The following is a 27,637-nucleotide window of genomic DNA, read 5'->3' as shown; positions in this document are numbered from 1 at the left end:
CAGCTCACATTTTACTGTTGGTTCCTTACATCAATTCGACAGTTTGCTCATTGTTGTTGTTTTTTCTGTTGAAAGGTTTATCTAGGTAGTGGATAAAGATTCAAGATACTTTTTTTTTATATATATAAATGTCCAAACTTTGCCTAGCTTACATGTAGCATCTCTTATTCCATTAAAATATGTAATATTTTCTAATTTAAATCAAATTCATAGGATTCTGATGGAAATGTGAAAATGCAGTTGACAAACATTTTCAGGTGATGTCACAACAAGATTTATTGTTTTTATTATAGAATAAATTGTCTTGCATATTGTCATTTAAGATATATAAAAATCAGTTCAACCCTTTGCGTTCTAGTTTTTACTGCATGAAATGAACTTCAGTTCTAAGGCTGTACAAATCTCACTAAGTACATGTTAAAATAAATAATTAAGTGATCACATGGGCAATTTATCATGCTACTGTAAAAAGAGATTCATTATTTCTGTCTAAACCTTGTTATTACAAAAAGTTGCATTTTCTACAGCTTCTGGTGTGGCATTGCAAACAACTTAGTTTAATATTGATTCTACCAGAACATCCTCATGGTTTCCTTAAACAATTTCTGATGCATTAATCAACAACCTAATATATATAAAGAGATTAAAAGCTTGAATGCATGGTACCTGCATAATTGTATTATGTTATTATTGCATTCAGTGATATTGAAATAATGTGGAATTTGCAATGTATGATTATTCATAAATTGAATTTAACAGGATTATCATTCAACCAAGATGTTTTTCTCATAACAAATAAGATAATTTAAAGAATATCAGTTTTGGAAATTATCTGAAAACATTTGGAAACATTTTGATGTGTTTATCTCCTTTTTATTTGTAAAATGTCATGTCAGCAATGTTTAGCCTTCTTAGCAATTTAACTCAATGATTAATGAGCGGCATTTTATATGACTCCAATGTTATTTTGACAATTTATCTTTGGTGATCAGAAACGTGCTGGTAAAATTAAGAGATTCCTTTAAATCGAAATCTGCCAAGTGTTCAGTGTTCCTACTGAATAAAATTATGACTTTAAACAAATGAGCTGGTTATTTAAGCCATTCATTTTAAATGCAGTTTATTTACAGTTTACCAATTCATCTCAAGGCACCCTACCAAAAAAGGGATACAACTGATCCAGATTATATTTCAGTGTAATTCAACATAGTCAGACTTTTTTTTTATATCAGTAACAGGCCTGCACTCAGCTGCCCAGCTTGCAAAAGTTTTAATCTTTAACAGTGACAGGCAGTGGTCCTTCAGTTTTTTGTTTTGTCCGGAAATTTTTCCAGGCATGAAAACTTGTCTTTGTTGTAAGCAAGGGAAAAGAGTTGTAGCCAGCTGACCAGCAGTGGACAGCAACCTGTAGGTGAGGAGCAGCGCTGTGTTGACCCATGCACCATACGGCTGCAAATTTTTACCAGCATCTCATTAAAAGGACAGAGCATTTAAACAGTTTTGAAAGCCTAATTGTTTAAAATAAAAATTTTACGTACCATTCCTAGTCTTTTAAATCTTCAGAACCGACCGACATGAATATTGGTGTCTTTCTCTACAGAGTAGCCCCCCTTGTAACGTTTTCTTCCTATTACACCATCTTGGTGACATATGATACTTGTGTTGCAAACTTGGGACAGAAAACGACTTCTGGTGTGACTCTTCCCTCCTTTCTTCATTTCGTCATGCCTCTCCGACACTCTGCATGCGCTTTAGCATCGCAGCCAGCATTCTCCAAATCAAAAGTTGGGCATCAAGGGCAGTGACAGTCAATCCAACCGGCCAAATATGTGACTGCTGTACATTTCACTTAGAATAAAAACTGAGCTTTGCTTTGCAATAATGGTGCAGATGTTCCAGACATTGCGGAAACAGCACGGATCTAGCTATATTGCGTGGCTTTAAAACAAACAGAGAAAAAGAAAACTGCGTTACATAATGAGGTTATATTTGAAGAGATTCTCTTTTCACCAGAAAAAAAAAAAAAAAAGCAAACGAACTAAGATGGTTGAGTTGGCACAGAATGAGTGAGTCAGCACTGCTCATCTCTGTTTGAAGGACACGTTGCATGGCGCTCACACACTCTGGCACTCATCTCAGTGTTTCTGCTTTTGTGTCGCGAGTCTAGCGTGTGAGGCTTCAGCAACTGACCGTGTTCTTCGTCTTTGGTGACGTTCTCTCAGTGTGTTTGACTCCAGCTGTGTCTTTCTAGTACTGTACCTTCCTTCCAATGTGCTCATGGTTATTGTAGTTATGGAATAACAATGGTTTTATTCTTCTGTGTCGTTCGCACTCCTGTAGCAGTACCAGTTTACTGACTCAGAGGCTGAGGTAAATTCGGATGACGGCTGCAGTGTGTTTTAGGCTGCTTCAGTGTCGTGCTCCTTCACTAATGCAGTCTGCAGTGCCGTTTCATGTGCAGTGTTGCTTCTATCCGAGCCCCGTAACGCCCCCCCCCCCCCCGTATCCCACGTTCAGTTTTCTGCCAATCAGAGTAGGAAACCCCTTTAAAAGGCTAATCGCAGGCTTCAGCTCCCGCTGTGTAAACGCATGGCTTCACCCCTCATTTCACTTTTTAACCTTTTACACATGATCGATAACAAATCAAAAGTGCTTTAACTGGTGGCGTGATATTGCGGCATCCAAATATCTCCTTTAGATATAAGACCAGAGAACTAACACTAATGTTTTTCTTTTAGTAGCTATTCTTGGAGCTTAGATAGTACGTCGTGTATTTAGGACTGTTCAGATCAGATCCTCCCACCAGTGTCAGAACGCCTCCCACGCACTATTTAGACTTGGTTTGATGTGCTTCCCGTTTTAGTAGATTAACCCAGCGTTTGTTCTTATTTAATCTGACTTTTAGGGGTGTTTGTTTTTTAGGGCTTCTTTGAAGATGAAGATGGTAAGGAGTACATCTACAAAGAACCCAAGTTCACGCCCCTGTCTGAGATCTCCCAGAGGCTCCTGAAGCTGTACTCTGACAAGTTTGGGCAGGAGAACGTGAAGATGATTCAGGACTCTGGGCGGGTGAGATTCTTGGCATTTGTTATGAGACACTAATCAGGAAATTAGCAGATTACAGGATTATCCCAATTGATACATCAAAGCATATATATTCGGGACCTTTTTTTTTTTTTATGCTTTCTCAAAACTCGGCGCAATGTGCATCATATAAATTGCTGTTTGTTGATGCCTGTACAGAATAAAAAAAATGTTTTTTTTTTTATTATTTTATGCATTTATTGAACAAGAAAATAGTAAATAGTAAGTTTTTCACCTGGAGCTTGTTGGCCGATTTGAACCGTCAGCCATTCGCTGCTGCAGTGAGGCAGCCATTGATGTCTTTAAATGAATTGTTTCCCCTGTAGATCAACCCCAAAGACCTGGACTCCAAGTATGCCTATATCCAAGTGACCCATGTGACTCCGTACCTGGACGAGAAAGAGCTGACCGACAGGAAGACCGAGTTTGAAAGGAGCCACAACATCCGGCGCTTTGTATTCGAGATGCCTTTCACAATCTCTGGCAAAAAGCAAGGCGGCGTGGAGGAACAGTGCAAACGCAGGACAATACTGACCAGTAAACTGCCCTCTTTACATTTATCTATTAGTGGTAATTCAGTCAAACAGTGAAATCTTTTGTTTTACTATTTATCCATCGATGCCCTTTGAGAGCATAAGGCCCTTACATTTTACTAGACAATGTATTTTATTGGGATTTTATATCATAGACCACAACAAAGTAAAGCATAATGGTAATGTGGAAGGGAAATAAAACAAGGGGGTAAAATTTAGAGAAGTGTGGCAAAAAGTCGCATCAAGAACCTTTTACTCTGAAACCCCTGAGTTTAGCTGTGTTGAAAAGTCCCCTAATTAGTGAATAGAATCCATAAGTGTGTAATTCAATCTCAGTATAAATACAGCTGTTCTGTGAAAAAGTTTGTTAGAGGACTTTAGTGAACAAACAGCATCATGAAGACCAAGGAGCACAGCAGACCGGTCAGACAGGGAGAAAGATTTGTTTAAGTTTAAGTTTGAACATCTCTAAGTTGTGAGATCTATTGTCTGAAAATCAAAAAGAGCATGGCACCACTTAAAACCTCCTGTAATATGGCTGTCCACCTACATTGACAGGCCAGGTTAGGAGAGCATTAGTGACAGGAGCCAACCGGAGCATTCAGGGTTACTGGAGTTCCAAGGATCCAGAACTCAGTGGGAGAATCTGTTGGCACAAAATAGTTGTGCATCTCATCAATCTGATATTAATGAAGTGGCAAAAAAAAGCTGTTACTGAGAGAAATCCATAAGAATCCTGCCTGTTAAAAGTCACATAAAGATCAGCAAACACGTGGAAGAAGATGGTCTGGTCAAAGGACACCAAGACTGAACTTTAGTGTGGTGGAAAACTGACACGTGCACGTCACCCCTCCCACACCATCTCCACAAGTAAACAAGGCGGTGGCAGTGTCATGCTTTTGGTTTGCTTTTCTTCAGCAGCAGCAGCAGCAGCAGCAGCAGGTAAACTGGTCAGACCTGCTTGGAAACCTGGATTGGGCCAAGTTCAGGAAACCCTGTAATAAAACCTGTTAATGGCTACAAAGGAATAAGGAGGCTCACTCCCCGGCGGAACAATGAACCCTAAAGACGCAGACAGAGCACCAGTGGAGTGTATGTCAACGCATATTCATTTATCAGAACGGTCAAGTCAAAGTCCAGACACAAACCAATTGAGAATCTATGATAAGACCTGAAAATTACCATTTACAGATGCTCCCTATCTCCTCAGGCTGACTTTGAACTGTTTTGTAAAGAAGAGTGGCTATAAAAATTTAGTCTCTAGATCTTCCAAGCTGGTACAGAGATACCCCAAAATGCCTGTAGGTGTTGCTGCGGTAGCTGATTAATTCCAAAGCATGCCACACTTTTCAGATTCCTCCCACTTAACACTACCTGCTACTTTGCATTGGTCTGTCCCAAAATAAAGATGCATTTCTTATAAATAAAGATGCACTCCTGTCCAGGAGTGATGCTGAAAAACTGGTCCATGCATTTGTTACTTCAAGGCTGGACTATTGTAATTCTTTACTATCAGGAAGTCCACAAAATGCAGTTCAAAGCCTTCAGCTGATCCAAAATGCTGCAGCAAGAGTTCTGATGAAAATCAACAAGAGGGATCATATTTCTCCAATTTTAGCTTCCCTTCATTGGCTTCCTGTTAAATCAAGAATAGAATTTAAAATTCTTCTTCTAACGTATAAAGCCCTTAATAATCAAGCTCCATTATATATCAGAGCTCTGATTACCCCGTATGTTCCTAACAGAGCACTTCGCTCTCAGACCGCAGGTCTGCTGGTGGTTCCTAGAGTCTCTAAAAGTAGAATGGGAGGCAGATCCTTTAGCTATCAGGCTCCTCTCCTGTGGAACCAACTCCCAGTTTTGGTCCGTGAGGCAGACACCCCGTCTACTTTTAAGACTAGGCTTAAAACTTTTCTTTTTGACAAAAATTATAACTAGTGACTCATGTTACTCTCAGCTACCTTTATAGTTTTACTGCTATAGGCTTAGGTTACTGGAGTATATCAGGATCTAATTTTCTCACTATATTGAGTTCTACTGTTCTTCAATTATGCATTATGTGCTGTCATTTCTGCTTTAACTTTCTGTTCTCTCTCTTTTCTCTTCATAGTAGGTACACCTGGTCTGGCGTTCTGTTAACTGTGACATCATCCAGAGAAGACGGCTCACCCGCTACTACCATCTAATGTAGAACAGATTACTAGATCAATGTGTGCTTCTGTGCTTTTTTGTTTCTCTTGTTGTGTCTCTGTTCTGTCTTCTGTAACCCCAGTCGGTCGAGGCAGATGACCGTTCATACTGAGCCCGGTTCTGCCGGAGGTTTTTTTTCCCGTTAATGGGTGGTTTTTCTTCCCACTGTCGCTTCATGCTTGCTCAGTATGAGGGATTGCAGCAAAGCCATGTACAATGCAGATTACTCTTCCTGTGGCTCTACGGTTCCCCAGGAGTGAATGCTGCTTGTCGGGACTTTGATGCAATCAACTGGTTTCCTTATATAGGACATTTTTGACCAATCTGTATAATCTGACCCAATCTGTATAATATGATTGAACTTGACTTTGTAAAGTGCCTTGAGATGACATGTTTCATGATTTGGCGCTATATAAATAAAATTGAATTGAATTGAATTGAATTATAGAAAAACGCAGTCTGATAAAGCCTTTATTGTTGATTACTTATTGGATAAGCACTTTGCAAAGCACGTTCCCATTACAGATACACCTACGTCTTCGACAGAGTTCACATTTCTGCTCACATGAATCTGTATATTAATACACAGAGCAGGTTTCTCATCAGTCGATCGCTCATCGGGTCAGTCAGCACAATGTTCCCGTTTATGAAGGGACGATCTTGATTAGCTTTTGAACATGTCAGCTGTTTAACGTGTACATTTCCTAATCCCAATTACAGCCATAATACTTTATGGTGCAAAAGCTCATTCAGTTATCTTGTTATCTGCAATATGTGGAAGCTTTCATTTGACGTGTAGTCCACCTGCAGGTGGATACCGAGCTGTAAAACTGAGAAAAAAAAAAAAAAAAAACTGATCCGTCCACGTTGTTGGCTTCCCGCAGCGACACACTGTTTTCCCTACGTGAAGAAGCGGATCGCGGTGATGTACCAACACCATACCGATCTAAGCCCCATCGAGGTGGCCATCGACGAGATGAGCAAGAAAGTGGCCGAGATCAACCAGCTGTGCTCCTCCAGCGACGTGGACATGATCCGTCTGCAGCTCAAGCTGCAGGGCAGCATCAGTGTCCAGGTGCCGCCCGCCTCGGGTCTTGTCAAAACACAAACACACGCATGAGAAAATGACTGTATTATAACGAGAAAATCACCCCCACCCCGCCACAGGTAAATGCAGGACCGCTCGCGTACGCCAGAGCTTTTCTGGACGACTCGAGCGCCAAGAGGTATCCGGACAACAAGGTCAAGCAGCTGAAAGAGGTCTTCAGGTGAGCTGTGAGGCTCTGAAAGTCAGCTGTACCGTAATCTCTCTTCGACACACGCTTACAGCGTTTTTTTTTTTTTTTTTTTATAAGCAGGCATTTTGTGGAGGCCTGTGGCCACGGCTTGGGCATTAACGAGCGGCTGATCAAAGAGGACCAGCAGGAGTACCACGACGAGATGAAAGCCAACTACAGAGACCTGACCAGAGAGCTGTCCATCATCATGCACGAGCAGGTACGCTCCCACCGCTGCTGCTCTGCGACCGGGTTTAGCGTCATATTCTCACACCTTTAGGCCTGTTTCTGAAACACTTTGCGTAAAGCAAAGTAATCAGAGAGCCATTTATACTGTTTTATAGAGCAATAAAGCCCTTTCTGATTAAAAACCTTCTGTTTTGTTTTTTTTTGTCTTTGTGCTGACATGAGCAGAATTGATGGTAATGCAAGAAGCATCATTTTGAAAATGACTGGGTTGGTAATTGTTGGTCTAGCTAGACAAACACTGTTTGCTTTTAAAGGGTTAAAGTCAGTAACAGCCCTGCGTCTAATGCCGATTTACAAAACTCAGGTCCAAAAGTTGACCCCCGAGACCATAAACCGCTTTATCTTTACACATCTGCAGTAAATAGGAAATCAGCTACACATAAATCATTCTTCCACATGAAGCAAATTTCTGCTGCGCAACATCATTATTTTCATTTATTTATTTATTTATTTATTAACAATGTATGTCCCACAACGTAGGTTTCCTCTCTGTGAGGCAAGAGCCTAAACATCTCACGGGTTTGGATGAAAACATATTAGTCAGTTTTCCAAAATGTTCCCTTTGCTCCAGATGTTCTAGTCTGAATTTAAAACCGACTTTCTCCCCTACTGCTTAAGGGTGCTAGCTAGACCAACAGTCTCTATTTGGCTTTTTTTTAATTATTATTATTATTATTATTATTATTATTATTATTGTTATTATTATTATTATTATTATTTTGGCTTGCGGATGTCTTTTCTTGCATGCTTGTGTGGATTGTTTGGATGCATGCACAGTATGTGTTTTTTCTGTAAATATGCATCTGAATGGTGTGCTTAAAATGTGTTTTTTTTTTTTTTTTTTTTAAGAGATGCACTGCTGTAAATTTTTTGACTCAATCTTCCTGCTTTAAGCAGTTATTAATTATTTTAATTAAGAGCAGAAATGAAATTATTTATCCTGTGTGTGTGTGTGTGGGGGGGGGGGCAGTTGCTGTAAACTGGGTGTTTACAGAGTTTACATTTTAACCTGGCTATAACATATGAACAATTTTGTGGCAGCGTAAATGCTTGGAAGTATTCCAGTGATTACCGACACCATTTTTAGTATCGCTAAGGTTTAACCATTTGAAATGTGTTTGCTTCCACTTTAAGCTTTCCCCTTTTGATTTGATTGCCGCTCTCCCTTCCAGATATCTCCCGTGGAAGACGGCATGAAGAGTGTCCTCCCAGACTCGCTCCACATCTTCAACGCCATCAGCGGCACACCGACCTCTGTCACCATCCAGGGCATCCCGCACTCGGCCTCGGTGATATGACCTTGTCCTTGGATGCGAGACCCGTGTGCTCACCGTTGACGGCCCGTTGGGTCGGTCAGCAGACAGAGAAGATGCTGGAACCACAGATAACTCTTCCGCCTTGTTTTTTTGTGCTCTGGTCCGCTCAGTCAACCACAGACTCTGTGCCCAGGGTGGGCGTAAACGAGGCGAGGCCTAACAAGACAAGTTACTCTGTTACAGAGACTTTAATCCTGCATTATATAGAAAAAGAAAACATACTTTTTGATGAGATGTATTGCATCTCACCTGTTCGTATGTGAGGACTGAGCACTGTTTTCCATGGAGACATTCCGGTTGGGATTTTTAAAACATGCATGTCACCACATCGCCACCTCCTAACAGCCCATTCTTTTTTTTTTCTTTTTTTTTTTTTACTACATTTAGTGTTTTTATGTACAGTATTCCACTTTTATAAGCCACTGTATTGATGTCTTGATAAATATATGCTGCAAACATCGATGCTCATCTCTCTGGACAGACATGAAGTTACATTTTCAGAAAAGGCCTTTTTCTTTGCAAAACCTCTCTGATTTTTTAGCATTAAATCTGTTTTGAATTGGAGTTTTTATATATATATATATATATATATATATATACATATATATATTTAATGCAATTGCAAACAAAAAGTATATTCCAAGTTGTTTATTAATGTACATAGAAAGGACTGTGTGCAATATTTGCAAAGCATCTTGCTGCGTGGCGATCAAACACTGTAAAGAATATGTTCACTTTTTTTTTTTTTTTTGCCAAAGCGATGAGGTGTTGAGGGATGAGACACTATGCCTACTGTGGAAGAAATATGAAGCTTATAATGTTGTATGTTTTTTTTTCTTTTTTATTGTTTGAGAAAAAAAAGTATTTTATTTCAGCAGCATTTTTTAAAACATATTTAACACAAGTCACTGTTCTGCTGTAAACAGAGATATTCCCTAATGCTTATCTTTTAAATAAAAGCACTCTTTGCATATGCACTCACAAGTCTTTATATATAAGAAAAAATGTTAGGCAGCACCCTCTACAAGTCTCCTGCATTTCATGATGTGGCGCTACGCTGTAACGAGCTTCGAAGGGCTTTTGGAAGAGAAACGGGTCCACGGCATCAAAGCTCCTCCACCATACTGAGGTGCTTTTCCACACCTGAAGTTTTTTTCTAAAGCTCAATTTTAGTCTCATCAGAATAAAGTTAAAGTTAAAACCGCAGTATTGTTTGGCAGACACCACACCTTTACATTTGTAATGGCTGAACAGAGAAGACTTTTTTCCTGACATGCAAGTTGGCATGCAGACTCTGGATTTTTCTTTAAAGCTATTTCAGACCAGCCAACTGTGTCGGAGTCCTTATGCACCTGAGTCCAAACGGGGCCTGAAAAAAGATGACGAAACTGTAGTTTATTGATGTTTATTCTCCAAATTGAGATGTTTACTTTTTAAATAATGTCACTTTTCTCTTCTCACCTTTACCACAGTTAGATTTAAACGGAGGTCTTAATGTCTACAGCTTTTCCACACTCTAACCGTCCTATATTGTGGCTTTCCACCTTTCACTTTCTGACCACGTTTGGAGGTAAATGGTTGTCTTGATGCTGATGTCTTTTTCCTCGTTGTGAATAACACTGAGATCAGATGTTTTACATACGGTGACCTTTGAACTTTCACTTTCCAAATAAATTTAGATTTATTGGGTGTCTTGATGCTGATAGCTTTTTTTCTACGTTGTAAATAAGACCATATAATTAATAATAATAATCATTATTGTCATTGCAACGTACATTCTGATGAAATTTGTTCTCTGTATTTAACCATTCTCTTGGGGATGTATCGGGCTGCCACTGTGCGGCACCCAGGGAGCAATTTGGGGTTGAGGGTCTTGCTCAGGGACCCAGAGTGGCCGTTGAACCCAGAACCTCCGGGACACAAGCACAATGCTCTAACAGTTAGGCCACCACTCCCAAAATTAGTCGTAATTAATCATACCCCATGCAGATTTAGGTTTAAAATAATTTTCATTCCTCCAGGAAGTTTGTTTCTGACCCTAGGAAATAACAATGTACCTGTTTTATTTACATTTAACTAAAAAAATAAATCAGCAGCTATTTATATCCTTCTCAGTAATAAAATGGGGAAATCGTTATTGGCATTGCAGCATTCAAACCCTTATATTTGTTGCCAACCAGTTTTTTGCAGGTTTTCAGCGATGTTGATTTTTCGGTCTTCCATGGCACCCTAATCTTTGTCTCGGTCACTCCAAAATTTTAACAGCACTTCTAGTTAGAAGAACCATGTTTGTACTTTGAATTTAAAAGCTGCAGGAGGTATGAATAGTTTTTAACTTTTCTGTGCTTTCTTTAAGTTTTTCAAAAGACAACTGCTTCTCGTCATTAACTTTTCAACCATTTCTGCTCATTCTTTAGACACAAGGAAAAGCTGTTTTTTTCCCCCCTTAAAATATCTTTTTAAGGAAACGTCAGGAGGACTGATGATTGCTATGGAGACTCGGGGACCCCAAAATCCCGCTGTTTACCACAATGAGCTTTCCAGGTTATTCTTTCACCTCCCTTACCGTCCTGCTCATCATGTGTCTTGGCAAGATGAATCTGCCCACGCCCAGCCTGGTTTGGCTGTGGAGAAGGGCCACTTTATACAAACTACTATGTTTTGTAGTTACTTCCTGACTTATTCAGATCAGGACCCGTCTGCTGTGTTAGAGGCTAAAAAAATGGCCTCTGTGTCACATCTTAATTACTCCTGAGAAACAAAATCCCAGATTACTAATTAAAAGTCCACAGGTACTTTGATTAGTTTAACTAAATTGTCTACATTAATGACTTTGCAAAACAAATGTCAGAGCAATTTTTGGTCGCGGAAATGCATTTTTAAATTAACTTTAAGGCTATTTACCCATATTTGGGATGACTGACCTGTGAAATCTCAGGGAGTGAACTTGATGTTCTATCAGCTTCATCTAATATTCCCGCCCTATTGTAAAATCAACACAGTCAGCAATGTAAAAGATATCCTGAGGAGCAATAAAACGCGAAGGATTCCCACTCCCACCAGTGAGGAGAAAAAGATAAAGTATCAACGGCACCTGGAGCGAACGTCAAAGGAATATCAAGGTCCAAGAGAAAAGCAGGCAGCAGCCTCGGTTAGACATCATGACGGGTGAGATTTATAGACAAATATTCTGGATGATTTACAAGATTGTGCAGACGCAGAATTGAAGAGACAAATTAAAGTTGATCAGTTTGACACCTTTGGTGTTTTTCTGTAGCTAAAGTTGATTATGTGTCCCACAGACAAAGATGATCTCAATAAAGAACGTAAAAGCAGAGGAAAGGTAAAGTAGTGATTTTTGATTCTAAACAGTGTTGCTATAAATAATTCTGGGACTGATTCTTCTTATAAGTTAAGAATGGGCGATCTTACTTTGAATGATGGACTATTACTACAGAGTTCACTTATCATCGGGTGTGATTTTTAGTTATTTCTGGTATTAGGCATTTTATTTGTGGATTTAACAGATGAAAACTTCTTTTAGTGGAATGGATTTTGTGTGTGAGTAAAGAATAAATTAGTCAACTATTTAAAATAGTTTTAGTCACATAGTAAAATATGCTCATGCATCAACTGAAATGCAACTAAAATTACAGTAAATTATGCTTTCCCTAACTTTGCTGAAGGGTTTACTTGATGCATTTTTATTTCCTGAACAGAGTAAAGAAGTGTTTGGCTACCCAATCAGCATCTTTTTCATTATAGTAAATGAGTTCTGCGAGAGGTTCTCCTACTATGGAATGCGAGGTGAGCTTTTTAAAAAAGTGCGGCCTCTGGGCCATTTCAGCCCAAGGCTTGATTTTGTCAACTCTTTGTTTTCTTAAACTTCAGGTTACAGCTCTTTCTTAACTCCAGTTTGTATTTTTTGCACCTTTAATTATAGAATACAGTATTAAATCCTACATAAATTGGTGTAATTGTGGTGCAGCAGACAAAACTGTTGTTGCCTCTCCACAGCTGTCCTGGTGCTGTACTTTAAGTACTTTTTGAGATGGGACGATGACTTGGCCACCTCCATCTACCACACCTTTGTGGCTTTCTGCTACCTGACCCCCATTCTCGGGGCCATTGTTGCCGACTCCTGGCTCGGGAAGTTTAAGTGAGTGACTGGCTCAGGTTGTACTGATTCTGATGTCGAAAAAAAGTTTTTTCTTTCATCGAAAATTCAGACCCTCTAATTGAAGTCGTGTTTCTTCTTCTCTATTCTTGACTCAGCTTTGTTTTTAGTACCATAATGACACTTTGTTCTAATGCAGGAGGAATTAAGCCCTAACTGTTATCATCCAGCCGCTTTTGACGCAATTATGCAAAAACATAATTGCGTCAAAAGCTGCAAAACACTTCTGTGGTTCAGTCTAAGAAGGACTACCTGCAAATGTTTATCCAATGGAATACTTTCCCCTCTACGGTTTCTATTATTACACTTCCTCATGTCTCCTACAGGACTATCATCTATCTGTCGATTGTTTATGCGATTGGCCAGGTGGCGTTGGCTGTCAGCGCAATCCATGACATCACTGACTCAAACAGAGATGGGACACCAGACAATCTGACCTTTCATGTGTAGGTTTACATTTTTCTACATGGATCAATAACCATTTTTGTCGGTGCACCAGCCTCCTCATGCACTTGCTCTTTTCTTCCTAACATTTAGCGCGTTGTCCATGGTGGGTCTCCTGCTCATCGCTCTGGGGACTGGCGGTATCAAACCCTGTGTGGCTGCCTTCGGTGGAGACCAGTTTGGAGACACCCAGGTTGGAAGATTGCACGCGTGTTCAGTTTCTGTCTAAACCTTCAGCCGCTTGATCTTTACCTTCGGCTTGCATGTTAAACGTTTAGACCAATATGTGCTCTTTTGTGAACATCTGCAATCTGCCTCACCTGACTATACTTAACTACTAACCAATGAGACACAAGAGATCCAAATAACACATGAAATATCGACTTGAGCTGAATAATAAACATTTAAAGGCATACTATGCAACATTTTTCAGTTAATTAATGTGTTCCATACCGTTTTGGATGATTAAATGAGTCATTTCAGGTCGAACAAAGGTTTTCTCGGCCGCTCTGGTGGTCTGTGGGGGAAATACCGCACTTGCAATTGCAGGAGCCCTCGGCCCGCACCCACAGGCTCAGAAGTCTCATGCAAGACCGCGAGAGTCGGTCTTGCTTTACGGCGAGAACTCCATGTGTTTTTGCCCTGCCATTCACTATATGCACGCGCGAAAGCAACAACAAAGAACCGCGTGTTAACGTAAAATAAACATGCAAGCATATCCAGTTTTTTTTATTATTATTATTATTATTATTATTATTTTATTTTATTTATTTATTTATTTATTTATTTTTAATGTTGGCGAGGCGGTAGCGTGAGTTTGGCGAGATAGCGCTGCGGGAAACCCTGATGTTCATACTTTCACTGTGTTAGTCATTGTTTGTACTGCCGTTTTTTCCACTTTTCGTTGCGTTCGCCTGTCTGCTAAGCTCAAAACAACCGCGCCTGGCTTGACGGAGAAACCAGAACAGCTGAGCATCTTTATGACAGTGCACTTTTACTTTCGCCCCTTTAAATCAACCACGAGCCACCGCCTCGCCAAGCCGCAGCCGCCTGGGTAGCGTCTCGCCAAATTAAAAAAAAAATAATAATAATAATAATAAAACTCGATATGCTTGCATGTTTATTTGACGTTAACACGCGGTTCTTTGTTGTTGCTTTCGCGCGTGCATATAGTGAATGGCAGGGCAAAAACACATGGAGTTCTCGCCATAAAGCGAGACTTCTGTGAGTGCGGGCCGTGAGCTCTTGCAATTGCAAGTGCGGTATTTCCCCCACAGACCCCCAGGGCGGCCGAGAAAACCTTTGTTCGACCTGAAATGACTCATTTAATCATCCAAAACGGTATGGAACACATTAATTAACTGAAAAATGTTGCATAGTATGCCTTTAAGTGAACATCTGCATAAAATAACAAAGATCCTTAGCTCCGTCTGCATGTGGGACCCACATGGATCTTGCTCAGTTTATTTATGTAGTTAGTTTCCCTGATCCCACCACAGACATTTTGTATCTGACCGTAATCAAATGGCACATATCCATGTTTTGCACAGAGTTGTTTCATTTAAAAACTGTACGGGCAATTAACTTTGGTGGGAAAGTACCCAATGGACGATCCAACTGGGGTCCATTGTTAGCCCATCTTATCTGGGGCCCATGTGTAAATGCTGGTTTTGCTGTGAATATCACAAGCATCTGAAAATCTCCTGTCATTTCCGCTTTATGAAAATGGTTTAAAGGGGAGATATCATTTAAAATACAATTATTATTATTTTCTTTTGTTCACTTGGAGAATAAAGGAGTGCAGAAATATCCAGCTTAACAATTGTCTCAATCTGCCTAGCTTGTAAACGAACTTTGAAACCACAAATAATGATAAATTTGCAGTTCTTCACATTGAACATCAATAACAAACGCGTATTGTGTTTTATTTAGGAGAAGCAAAGACGAACTTTCTTTTCAGTCTTCTATCTCTGCATTAATGGCGGAAGTCTCCTGTCAACCATTATAACTCCCATCCTAAGAGGTACATGTTGCCCACGTAAAAAGTGATAATGACCAAACATGGAATTATTGCTAATAAATATGCAGGACAAAAGGTGGATTTAAAATTTTAGCTCAATGAATGTTGTTTTTCTCCATCTGCAGCTCAGGAATGTGGCATCCACAGTAAGAGCAAGTGTTACTCTCTTGCTTTCGGAGTTCCTGCCGCCCTGATGGTGGTTGCTCTTGGTATGAATGAAGAACCTTTGGACATACACTTCACACCAAATAGTTTTCATTGCATACTGAAAAATGATCATATACTCTGAATCTTCAACAGTGGTGTTCATCATGGGTAGCGGTATGTACTATAAAGCTAAACCAGAGGGGAACATCATGTTAAAAGTGTCTAAATGCATAGGGGTGAGTCTTTTAAACCAACCTTGTCTGTTTTAATGTTCACATAACCTTCACCTAGATCTAAGAACCGTTTTCACTCTCATGTGCTTTCTTTGAAACACAGTACGCGATTAAAAATCGGTACAGACACAGAAGCAAAAGATATCCAAAGAGGGAGCACTGGATGGACTGGGCCGAGGAAAAATATGATGTAAGTTGTGAGTTTCATGGGTTATAATAGGTGTGTTCCTCCCTGGAGCAGTAACTGGTCACTTCTCATTTATCTGTGCTGTAGAAACTCCTCATTGCTCAAATCAAAATATCGCTGAGGGTTCTCTTCCTGTACATCCCACTGCCCATGTTCTGGACCCTTTTCGATCAAAAGGTACATGTATACGAATCGTCATCTCGCAAAGAAACACAATGTCCCCGCAGCAGAGGTTTTGCTGAATTATTACGCTTCTGTTAAAGGGTTCGAGGTGGACTCTACAAGCCACCACGATGAATGGACATTTTGTGAGTTTGGTTACAAAAGCAGCACCGTTGTTTCCATAGTTCATAATAGCAGTGCATTTATGTTTTTATATTTTTTTTTCTCTGCAGGGGTCAATTGTGATACAGCCTGATCAGATGCAGGTTAGTAAAAAAAGAAGTAAATTTCGAGGGCTCAGACTCACATGCTGCCCTCTACTGGACGGGATGCTCACTGTGCTGTTTGTTTCCCAAAGACGATCAACCCCATCCTGATCCTGACTCTGGTTCCTATAATGGACAGCCTCATATATCCTCTGATTAGAAAATGTGGTCTGAACTTTACGTAAGTGACGTAATACTCAAAAATCAAAAAAGACTGCCTCTAAATTCTTTAACTTTGCATCGAAGCAACAGAAAAAGGGTTAAAATGTGGACATGATTGATTATTTAAGCACAGCAATAAACATTCAAGCTGGTTTTAGAATGAATAAAGTGGGTTAATGTGAAATTTAGGCTCTGACCCTACACAAATTTAAAATTTGTGGAATTTCGTTTGAGAAACATGTAAGTGCTAAACAGTCAAACATTTAAAAGGAGCTCCACCAATTCTGATAGAAAATGTTGGCAAATATCCAGCTAGTTGTGTCAGGTCTCATGACTATTGAAACTCCAAATTAATATAACGTTCATGTCATTAATCACTATTTTGTAAACTTTGCCCTGGAACTATTCAATGTAAGGTAACTGCAAACAGAAATAAGAAAGTGTTAATGTGTGTGTGGGTTGGTGCCCCACTCTTTCAATCAGGGATGTTAATTTTCTGCTAGTTTGGCTACAAACACACGTGGGTGTTCAGTTTCCAGCTTCAACCTCTGAAGGGGCTTGTTAGATGTGCTTTTATTGGAAAAAGAAGTATCTTTATCTCAGCAGCCTTTGGGTTTTATACACAAGGAGAAAGAAAGAGTAAGAGACAGAATTAAGCCTGAAATTAACTCTTGTCTGTTCCCTGGCAGATTTAGGGTTAAAGTAGCTTTAAATTTTACCCATGTTTCTTCTGACTGGAAGTAGTATTAACATATGGAAGTCGCCCAGCCAGAGTCCTGCCTTGAATCTAATAGAGAATCAGTGAATGGAGCTAAATATTAGGATGATGGCAAAGAGGCCTTTCTACCTTAAAGACTTAAATCTCTAAAATATCAGTGGAAATGTGCGAAGAGCTGGCTGTGAGGCACCTACAGGTTTTTCCACTGGGAAAAGCTGTGAATATGTGTTTTTATAAAATGCATGAAAAAAAGCATTTTTTTTTCTTTTTATTTTGTCTTTTGACAAAGTTCTTGATTGAATGCAGATAATCTTAACATAATTTCAAATCTAGATCTGTCAGTGGTATGAATATTTCAAATCTAAAATGCAGATCTTTTTTTTCCTCTTTAGAAATGTATGAATCATACAACTAAATAGCAAAGCTTCATTTCAATTCAACAGACCTCTGAAAAAAATGACTGTGGGGATGATTCTGGCAGCTCTTGCCTTTGTCGCTGCAGCGATGGTCCAGCTTCAGATTGATGTAAGTTGAGAGCAGTTTGTCTTTTTATCTCCGGCTTGGACAAGTAAAATGTTTTCAACAAACCGACTATGAACAGCTTTCCTAAAAATGAACTGCTTTGACCGGATTTCCAGAAAACTTTGCCCGTCTTCCCATCGAAGTCCCAGAGTCAGCTGAAGTTACTTAACATGGGGAATGCTTCAATCACAGTCCATCTTCAAGGCAACGATCTGGTGAATCTTCCTGGAGCTCAGGTATTTTATAATTTCCAATGAAATGTTTCTAGTTCTCCAAATTAAAACTAATATGTATTACTTGATGGATATTTCACACATTTTTTTGTCCAGCTGTTATTTTTTGCAGCGTATAATGCTTTTCTTGTCTTTGTATCCATTTGCAGGCCAGCGAAGAATACTTCGAATTTGACCGTAGTCAAATCGACGTTTCAGTTGTTGGTACTGAGGTTTCAAAAATTGTTTTCCTAGCCAGAGGACAGCGACACACTCTGCTCATTCCTTCAGACATCAATAATGAGTGGCAGCTGGTGAGAGACCAACACCAAATAGTCTAAAATAAAGTTACACAAGACCATGTGTAATTGCTAAATTAACAGACATTTATTATTGGTTTTCTTCAGGCTGATGATTTGACTTATAAGCCACAACAAGGAAGCAATGAAATCCGGTGAGTTTATTTGATCATTCTTAACCTATTTTCATAAATCTTCTTTTGAACTCTTTGTTGGTTTAACCACGTGAACATGTTAGGAACCCAGGTGTGACATTAGATTGCTCCCTCAGTTGTCAAAAACCCATAATATATCAAAGTCTGCATTCTATCACCTTAAGATAACATCCAAAGTCAGATCCCTATCATCACAGTCCCTCAATAAACTTGAGCTGATCCTAAATGCTGCAGCATGGCTCTTAACTAAAGCCAAAAGGGTCGGGGATATCACTCCTATGTTGAAACTTCCCCATTGTGGGACAATAAAGGATTTCTTATCTTATCTTAGCATGACTATTTTCTCAGGCCTTTAGTTGGGCTTATGTTTTTAGCTCTGGTAATCCCTATCCTTTTAGCTGCTTTTTATTTATTTCTAGTTTAGATTTTATGGTATTTTATTTCTGCATGTTGTCTCTTTCTCTGTGTACTTGTTCACTCACTTTTTCATTGCTGTTTTATTGTGTGTATTGGTTGTTTTTATTAATGAAATGGACTTTATGAATAAACTTGGCTTTTAATAACACTTTGGCAGTTTGTTGAACAAAAGACATTTCATCTGAACTGTGAAAGTTTAAATATATTGGTTTTAGTACATTCGGCAGCAGCTCTGAGTTTTTAATGCAGTTCAAATAGTTAAATCAGCCATTCAATATTCTGTTCTTGTTCTTTAAATAGTTTTGTTGAATGTGTTCCCATTTTAGATTTATAAATGGATTGAGTGAACCGCTGAACGTCTCTTCGGCTGCAGTCAATTTGGAAATTATAAACCCATTTCATTATTCCAGCTACTCCCTGATACAAAGTGGAAGGTGAGGGTCATTATCCATCTTTAAGATGTTTTGTTACAGAAGTCTTTGCCTGCGGTGCAAAGCTAAGAAATGGTCGGTTAATTATTATATTCTTATGTCTCATGAAGGGCAACGTTCACCTTGCAGAGTGGGTTGCAGTCATGTGAATACAGCAAGGATTTTGGATTTGGAGGCTCATATACTTTCTTCGTCCCCAGCACATTAAAATTTGGCTCTAATGTAAGTTTTATGGCTGCTGATTTACAGTGCTTTGCAAAAGTATTCACTCCCTTGTGTGCTTACTGATTTTGTTACATTCCAGCCGGTCATTTAGATGTTTTGAATCTTATTTCATGTGATGGATCTGCACAAAATAGTCTGGGTTTTTGAAGCTAAATTAGAAAAAGAACATTTCAGGGACAAAGTTGTTATGAAGTACAAGTCAGGGTGGAGTTATAAAAAATACCCAAATCTTTGATGTTGCCCCAGAGTGCCATCAGATCCATCGTCTTCAAAGGAAAGCACATGGTATCAGAACAAACCTGCCAGGAGAAGGCTGCCCACCTGAACTCACAGACCAAACAAGGAGGGCATTAATCAGAGAGGCAGCGCAGAGACCAAAGGTGACCAGCAGGGCAGAGACTGGAGGATCTGTCCATAGGACCACAATAAACAGTTCACTCCTTAGAGCTGGCCCTTGTGGAAAAGGGCCAGCTCAGAAAAAAGGCTATTAATTAATGTTATAAGTAAGAATGCATGTTTAGAGTTTGCCCAAAGACGTGGGCAACTCCCTACATGTATGAGGCAAGGTGCTCTGCTCAGATGAGATGTTTAAATTTAAAAAAAACGGGTGTACTCTGCGTTACAAATGCGTGTTTGAACCACAGATTACGGTTTATGCCGCTGCATTGGTTAACCTGGTCTTTTAAAACTACAAACATGAGCTGTGTATGTGCATCGAAAGGGCACCCAGACTTTTGCAGTCCCTGTTTCCTGTCCAGTGATGGACTAGCAACCTGTCCAGGGTGGACCCCGCCTCCCGCCCATTGACTGCTGGAGATGGGCACCTGTTCCCCTGCGACCCTGCATGGAAAAGCGGGTATGGAACATGGATGGATGTTTTCCACACATGCAGTTGGCATGTGTGGAAAACATGGCAAACGTTTCCATTCTTGTCAAGTTTTTAAACCTTTTTATGAAGTTACAACCACAAACTTCTACGTGGCATATCAGGATTTTATGTAATATAGCAACATCAAGTGATGCATACTGTAGTAAAAGCATAATGAAACATGGTTTCCAACAACAAAAAAGATCTGCAAAGTGTAGCATGCATTTGTATTCAGCCTCTTTTTCTCCAAAATAAAATCCACATAATACCTGTGCACAATTTAATTTCATTGTAAGTGCAGCTGGTTGGTGATGGTCTCAGAGGTTTGTTAGAGAACCTGGGTGAACAAACGGCATCATGAAGACCAAGGTACAAACCAGACAGGCCAGGGATAAACCTCTGGAAAAGTTCAAAGCATGTTGTAAAATGACGTCTCACGCTCAAAACACCTGACGGGGCACATTTTAATCCATTATTTCAAAATGGAGAGAGTTTGACAAAATTACAAATCCAACAAGACGTGACCATTCATCTACACTGGTGGGCTGGGCACATAGAGGCCCACAGTAACTCTGGAAAAAACAAAACCTGTTAACTGGGCAATTATTGCTGATACGCTGATGCACTCTACAGATTTGGCCTTTTTAGAAGAGTGGCACGACTAACGCTGCTACTCAAAGAAGCCATAACAAGTCCTATTACACGTATATATGACTGCGCCTGATGTATTTTTCTCTTGATTGTGTTTGTTGATTGATTCCAGTGTCAGGAGTCCATAACTGAGATAGTGAACATAAAGCCAAACTCGGTGCACATGGCCCTCCAGATCCCACAGTACTTCCTCATCACTGCTGGAGAAGTGATGTTTTCTGTTACTGGCCTGGAGTTCTCCTATTCACAGGTAATTTTTCAACAAACAAAAACCAAACACTCTTCATATATATAATACTGTAGTGATATCTGAGAACATAGTTCAGGACACAGCAACCTGATTGGGCATAACTTTATGAAATCCAACGGGTGAATGAAATATTAAAAATGATCATAGTTAATTAAGTTGTTGCAGGAGTTTGGAAGTCGTTCATGTTTTTTTTACTGGCTTTCCACGTTTAAATCCTTTTTTTCTTGTTAACAAGGCACCCAGCAACATGAAGTCAGTCCTGCAGGCAGGCTGGTTGTTGACCAATGCCTTTGGAAATTTTATCGTCCTCATTGTGGCAGAGATTGCAAAACTTCCAAAACAGGTAAAAAGAAAATGTTTCATCATAAAATACTAAGAACACATCATATCAGCTCATAGTTTTCAACGTATCTTATGAATTTCCCCCTCTTTCTTTGTTACTTCAAAGTGGACAGAGTATATCCTGTTTGCCTGTCTATTGGTGGCGGTCTGCATCATTTTCTCCATTATGGCAAGCTTTTACACCTACATCGACCCCACAGCAATCGAGGCCCAGTTCAAGAAAGCCCATGACACTGACGACAGAGAAGATAAGAAGAGAAATTCATCAAGTAGTGATGATGAAGACCATCAGTCTGACCAAACCAGTATGTGAGCCACAGCCATCGGGAGCTAAATCTATGATGTTAAAGGGGAAATATCATACAAAATCCACTTTTGTAGCTGTTAAATACATTTTGCTGTGCACTTGGAGTCTCTAGGAAGGCAGAAAGGTTTAATATAGACTCCTCCTCTGTAGAGATATTTTCAGATTCTGTTTGGATGATATTTTTTTTAAGCCTTCCACTTTTCTCTAATCTCTTTTACGATTTTTGAACTATAACATCAAAGCATCTGCCGCAGAGCTGCTAAACAAGGTTAGGGACTTCAGAGTAACCAAACGAATACACCATCTTTATTTTCCGCTACAATTTTGCAGTACAAGCTCAAGGATGCCGAATCTACAAGTTGATAAGAGAAAATGTTTAGTTTTTAGGTGTATTAACCAACATAATTACACCGTTACTCAACAAACTGAGGGGGGTGGGGTACCTCCTTTGCATTTAAAGAGACAGTACCAAAACAAGTTGCTCCCAGACCAACCTCAAAACAGGAGCGAAAGAGGGGCCATGGGGCAACAGTACTGGAGAATTCAGACCAAAACATTGCAGTTCCACTTTATATAGACCACAGACAAATTATTTACATTTGAAAAGGAAGAACTTAAAATCATGATATGTCCCCTTTAACACCAGTGTTGGAATTTATGATGAGTGTAAATTATTTACATTTGAAAAGGAAGAACTTAAAATCATGATATGTCCCCTTTAACACCAGTGTTGGAATTTATAATGAGTGCAAATTATTTACATTTGAAAAGGAAGAACTTAAAATCATGATATGTCCCCTTTAACACCAGTGTTGGAATTTATAATGAGTGCAAATTATTTACATTTGAAAAGGAAGAACTTAAAATCATGATATGTCCCCTTTAACACCAGTGTTGGAATTTATAATGAGTGTAAATTATTTACATTTGAAAAGGAAGAACTTAAAATCATGATATGTCCCCTTTAACACCAGTGTTGGAATTTATGAGTGTAAATTATTTACATTTGAAAAGGAAGAACTTAAAATCATGATATGTCCCCTTTAACACCAGTGTTGGAATTTATAATGAGTGTAAATTATAGATATTTTATATTGTAATGAACAAAGGACGTTGTACGCTAAGAAAAGTCAGACATGTGAAAAATGCATTTAGTATAACATTATAAATTAATCTTGACTTCAGTGTTGGAAGAGGGAGTGGGTTTACATTCCATGTGTTCATTTTCTAAGTCAGAGTGCAACAGAATGTGTCTTTTTAAGTGCAACTTGTGTCAAAATTAGCATTACATTTTACTACTACCTTGTTTTTTTACTTACCATTTTTGAGACTTGAGCTCCAAATTCCTTGAGAGTGGAATCACGATAAATCTTTGCTTCACAGTTCTGATGCTTTACATCAGTTAAAATTAGATTTTTTTTATATATAGTTTGGAAGCTGATTCTAGCATTGTAGAAAAGAACATTTCCGTTTATTTACGGTTGGGATCCTTAATTTGCAGTGAGAGAGCTTTCATATCTGGGACACTTGTACATGGCAATGCTGCAACTATACGCACTTAAGACTATTTTCTTCCCTCAGTTGATACATTTTCTATTTTATCTCCTAATATATAAACCATGTTTACCAAATTTGTAAGACATAAGACAGAGATCGTGGTATTTAATAATTACTGAATACCCTGCATTGCCTTCCATCAAACTGTTTGTTGTTATTGTTTGTTTTGTTTGTTTTTTTTTGTTTTTTTTACATTAATGTTTGCAGTTATGTTAAAAATGTTATAAATATTTTTATGAGGAAAAAAAATGCTAATTCCATAATGGTGTGAAAAGTTATTTTTTCCCTTATAGGTTTCCTCTTTTTTTTTTCTTCTTCTTACACTTAATTGCTTCAGCATCACCAAAAATGCAGATTTTGATGCGGTATAGCAGCCAAAGTCTTTGTCTTTGATACTAAGCCAACCTGATATATGTGACTATATGAAAAACACCAGGCGATTTCATAAGTTTCTAAGTTACTTCCCAATCTCTAAGTTAGTTGGAGGCACACCTGAGGATGTACTTTAAGGCAACGTCTCAAACATGCTGGTCCTTTGTTTGACATCACAGAATCAAAAGACATCAGCCAAGTTATCAAGAAGGTTAATACTTGGATTCTTGGATACAATTTCCAGACGCCTGAAGGGGTCACATCCATCTGTTTATACAGTTATATACAAACATACACACCATGGGAACAAACATATAAACCATGGGAATGTCCAAATGGATTCTGTGTACCACAGACGAATGTGTTCTGATGTGAAATGTGTGTATCAACCCCAGAAGATAAAGAAAGCCAAAGACCTTGTGAAGATGCTGGCTGGAGCGTCTGGAGAGTGTCATTTTCCACGGAGAAAGGAGTCCTGTGCTGACATGGGCTGAAAGCGGAAGTGTCAAAAGTATCCACATCTATTACACAAGTAGAAGTATATGTAAAAGGGTTTAAAAATACTTCTTTTGGGGCGTGCTCCGATGGCGCAGGGGTGGAGATGATGACCCATGTACGGAGGCCATAGTCCTCGATGTGGCTGACCATTCCGGCCTGGGGTCCTTTGCTGCATGTCATCCCCTTCCCCCCTCTCTCTCAAACCCCCTTTACTGTCAGCCTACTTGTAATAATGAGCTACTAGTTATTCATAAAAAACATAGAAAGAATAAAAAATAAAACTTCTGTAGAAGTAGAAGTATCAACTCAAACCTTTAATAATAAATACCAGACATAAAACTATGGTACTTAAAGTATTAAAGCAGAAGCACTACTCCAGCAAATCTGATGTCTGGTTGCCTATAAGTATTGGTGAAAAAAGTCAAACTTCAGAGACATATCACCAACAACCTTTTACTTGTTATTACTGGAATGTAAATGAACATCCAAGCGTAGCTACAGGAATTGATGAGGGCAACAGATGTAAGATGTAAAAAACTGGACATGCAATTGAGCGCATCACCCTCTTTTAACAGTTACCATTGTATGGTTGTCTATATACAGTAGACAGTGTTGTCAAAATGAACGATTAATCCTAGCAGTTAATCAAAAAAGGAAAATAACAAATAATCCTAAAAATGCAACGTTGTTCTTCTACGTTTTGTTCTTCTTCTTAAGTTTTTATTGGGGCATTTAGCAAACAACTTGGTGCAGTACTGCCTCCAACCACAATCAGAATCACTCTGTTTGGCCAGCGCTATTTATCTGAATATAAAATAAAATAGAAACAAGAAATAAAATAGAAGTGATGAGACTATTTTCAAAATGTAAGCAGTAGAAAGTACAGATAATAGCATGAAAATGTAAGGAGTAGAAATAAAAAGTAAATTAATAATTCTACTAAAGTATAAATAACCAAAATTTCTACTTAAGTAAGGTAACAAAGTATTTTTACTTAGTTACTTGACACCTCTGGCTGAAAGCCCACTCAGAAAAGCAACACAAAATTGTGTCTAAAAATAAATAAATTCTCTGAGTTATTCCCAAAAATGAACACCAACTTTGTTTAAAAGTGAACTTAAGGTAAAGTGTAATAGCTTAGACATTATGGGAAATTGTCAACCCACATTTACACCAGTTTTGATTTTGACAACTAAAGAAGGATTGGAGAGCTCTATCAGAAATAAAAAAAAAAAATGTTTCTTTGAGCAAAATGAATAAAGAAAAGAAAACAGAACAGAATAATAATCAAACCGATGTACACCTAGCAACAAAGATCAAGTTTGCAAATTCTGAGCCATGACAGAATCCTGCATGGCATCGTTATCTAAGTATTTTTAGAAGACTTACTCATTAAAAAGGAAGAACAAGAACTCTTGGTCCTGCTTTTAGCTCACAGGTGGTGGACCTGTGTGAACTGAACCTAGACCTAGTTCCTGTTAAGGGTGAACTTGCACCAGACGTGCTGGTATATCACAGATTAATTTGACTGCAATATGTGTCAGTGTTTTAAAAGAAGCAGGTGTATTTAAGAAGGAAGAGGACGTTTTCCATCTGTTAAATACACCTGGGTAGTTTTAAATGCTTCATGAAAATGGATGAATGTATGAGAAGTAGTTTGTTGTGTTTCAGTTTAGATTACTTAGGTGGTGGTCTATGAATCTGGAATAATTATGGTTAAGGGTGAGTTTGTAACACACTTTTGGTTAGTTAGTTCTTTATACTGTGTGTTTTTTTTAATAAACTGCTTAACAGTTGAGACCCATTATTGTTTTTGTGTGATTTTGTTTTGTTTCAAAATGTTATTGAACACAACAGAAGATACTAACAGCAATGTTTTCTTACAGATATTCACATGCTTAGTGGAGAGGAAGGAAATGTAAACGTATATTATCCCATCTCCTTCTCCTGCGACATTATTAAATTACTTCCTATCTATATAAAAAATTTAATTTCATACAAAATCTGTAACCCAAAACATCTATAAAAACAGTAAAAATAAATAAATATATAACACGCATTCCATTTAGTAGAACCCAATGGACTATCATTTAAAGGCAATACAAAATCATTTGAGTTGGATATTGTCATATACCTCTTAACTAGTAAATTATTTCCCGTCTCTTGAATAATAAAATAAATTTTTCTGGCAGTTATTTTTAGTTTTAGACCTTATTAGAACTGTTTGTAGTTTAACTACATCAGTTAGTCTGAATAATTTTGATTGTATAAATAGTGGGTTTGTATGAAGCAGGTGCGGTGAAGGTATTTATGATGATAGAAACCTTGTTAATTACTCACAATGCTCTTTTTTTGTGTACGATTACTGACTTTATTGTTGTTTTGCAGTTGTTCCAAACCTCTGCTCTGTGCAGAAATATGGTAAAATTACAGAATATTACAGAGTGGAGTGCTTTTTCATCTAACGCATGTTTGGATCTGTGCGAGATAGAAATACGTTTAGATATTCTACTTTGAACATATCTGTTGTGAGGTCTCCAGTTCAATTTCTCATCAATGCTAACATTAAGTACTTTGACTTTGTGTGCCACTTCAACATTCACTTCATTTATCTCTATTTTCACTTCCTTGTTTTACAGTTCCCAAACAGATTTTATTTTTGGTTCTGTTTTCTGCTTTTTCATTTTTTCAGTGACATCTTTTGAAAACTTCTCCAGAGTATCCCCAATACATGCTGTTTATATATTTATACCTAATCTCTAAGGACTGTGAACCCAGCAACCTAAGTCAAATTCCTTGGTTGTGTACACAATCATCATGTTTGTGTCATTAGCAAACAAATACAAATTTCATGACTTTAGACATTTTGCATATGTCATTTAGATGAATTATGGACAATTGTGGACCCAAAACTCATCCTTGCTGAACCTCACAACCAATGTACAAACACTATGAACGCACATTTCACAAACTGCTTAAATACGTTTTTAACGCACTGTGACACAAGCCCTCTGATCGTTTCAGCTTTTTTTTTTTGTAACAGCAAATCATGATTTATTGTGAAAGAAGCTTTTTGAACAGAAACAAACACTCCAGCAGCCATTATCTTATTAACAGCAGTTATTTCTTCTGTTGCTTCCAGTAGTTAGACCAGTGTTGTTGATAGTTTTGATCTGAAGCTATAATGACTTTCAGTGATTAATTCATGTTTTTCAAAAAAAAAAAATCTGGTCTACAATTAAACCGTTTTGTAAAAACTGTTCAGAATTGTGGTAACAGAGGGACAAGTCTAAAGGTAAAAACATATCTTTCATTTTTGTATTTTAGGATTACTTTGGCTATTTTAATTCTATTATGAAATTAACC

General features: G+C 38.4%; 2 protein-coding genes across 26 annotated transcripts in view; both read left to right on the top strand.

Annotated features, from left to right (window-relative positions):
- Positions 1-9,666, top strand: part of zmp:0000001200 (dedicator of cytokinesis protein 9) — a 110,770-nt gene extending 101,104 nt beyond the window's left edge. For 14 of the 25 annotated variants that reach the window (XM_036139369.1, XM_036139354.1, XM_036139358.1 and 11 more), the window contains 7 exons: positions 2,341-2,370; positions 2,923-3,069; positions 3,411-3,621; positions 6,692-6,882; positions 6,975-7,075; positions 7,166-7,304; positions 8,506-9,666. In XM_036139369.1, the coding sequence (XP_035995262.1) occupies positions 2,341-2,370; positions 2,923-3,069; positions 3,411-3,621; positions 6,692-6,882; positions 6,975-7,075; positions 7,166-7,304; positions 8,506-8,631 (945 nt within the window). In that variant the 3' untranslated portion in view covers positions 8,632-9,666. Of the gene's footprint in view, positions 1-2,340; positions 2,371-2,922; positions 3,070-3,410; positions 3,622-6,691; positions 6,883-6,974; positions 7,076-7,165; positions 7,305-7,498; positions 7,507-8,505 lie in introns of all 25 variants that reach the window. The other 11 variants (XM_036139367.1, XM_036139365.1, XM_036139350.1 and 8 more) reach the window with 2 other exon arrangements.
- A 2,056-nt stretch (positions 9,667-11,722) lies between these two features.
- On the top strand, positions 11,723-23,551 carry slc15a1a (solute carrier family 15 member 1a). Its single transcript, XM_036139371.1, has 23 exons — positions 11,723-11,817; positions 11,952-11,992; positions 12,369-12,456; positions 12,667-12,808; positions 13,153-13,272; positions 13,364-13,463; positions 15,203-15,293; positions 15,416-15,499; positions 15,591-15,673; positions 15,774-15,860; positions 15,945-16,034; positions 16,121-16,165; positions 16,253-16,285; positions 16,378-16,466; positions 17,609-17,690; positions 17,804-17,923; positions 18,070-18,213; positions 18,307-18,353; positions 19,097-19,204; positions 19,312-19,423; positions 21,058-21,195; positions 21,431-21,538; positions 21,644-23,551. The coding sequence occupies exons 1-23, from the start codon at positions 11,811-11,813 to the stop codon at positions 21,848-21,850; spliced, it is 2,166 nt and encodes a 721-aa protein (XP_035995264.1). The 5' UTR covers positions 11,723-11,810; the 3' UTR covers positions 21,851-23,551.
- The last annotated feature ends 4,086 nt before the right edge of the window (positions 23,552-27,637 follow it).

Source organism: Fundulus heteroclitus, chromosome 7, assembly GCF_011125445.2.
Source record: "Fundulus heteroclitus isolate FHET01 chromosome 7, MU-UCD_Fhet_4.1, whole genome shotgun sequence".
NCBI lineage: Eukaryota > Metazoa > Chordata > Actinopteri > Cyprinodontiformes > Fundulidae > Fundulus > Fundulus heteroclitus.
This window is presented reverse-complemented; position numbering and strand designations above follow the sequence as displayed.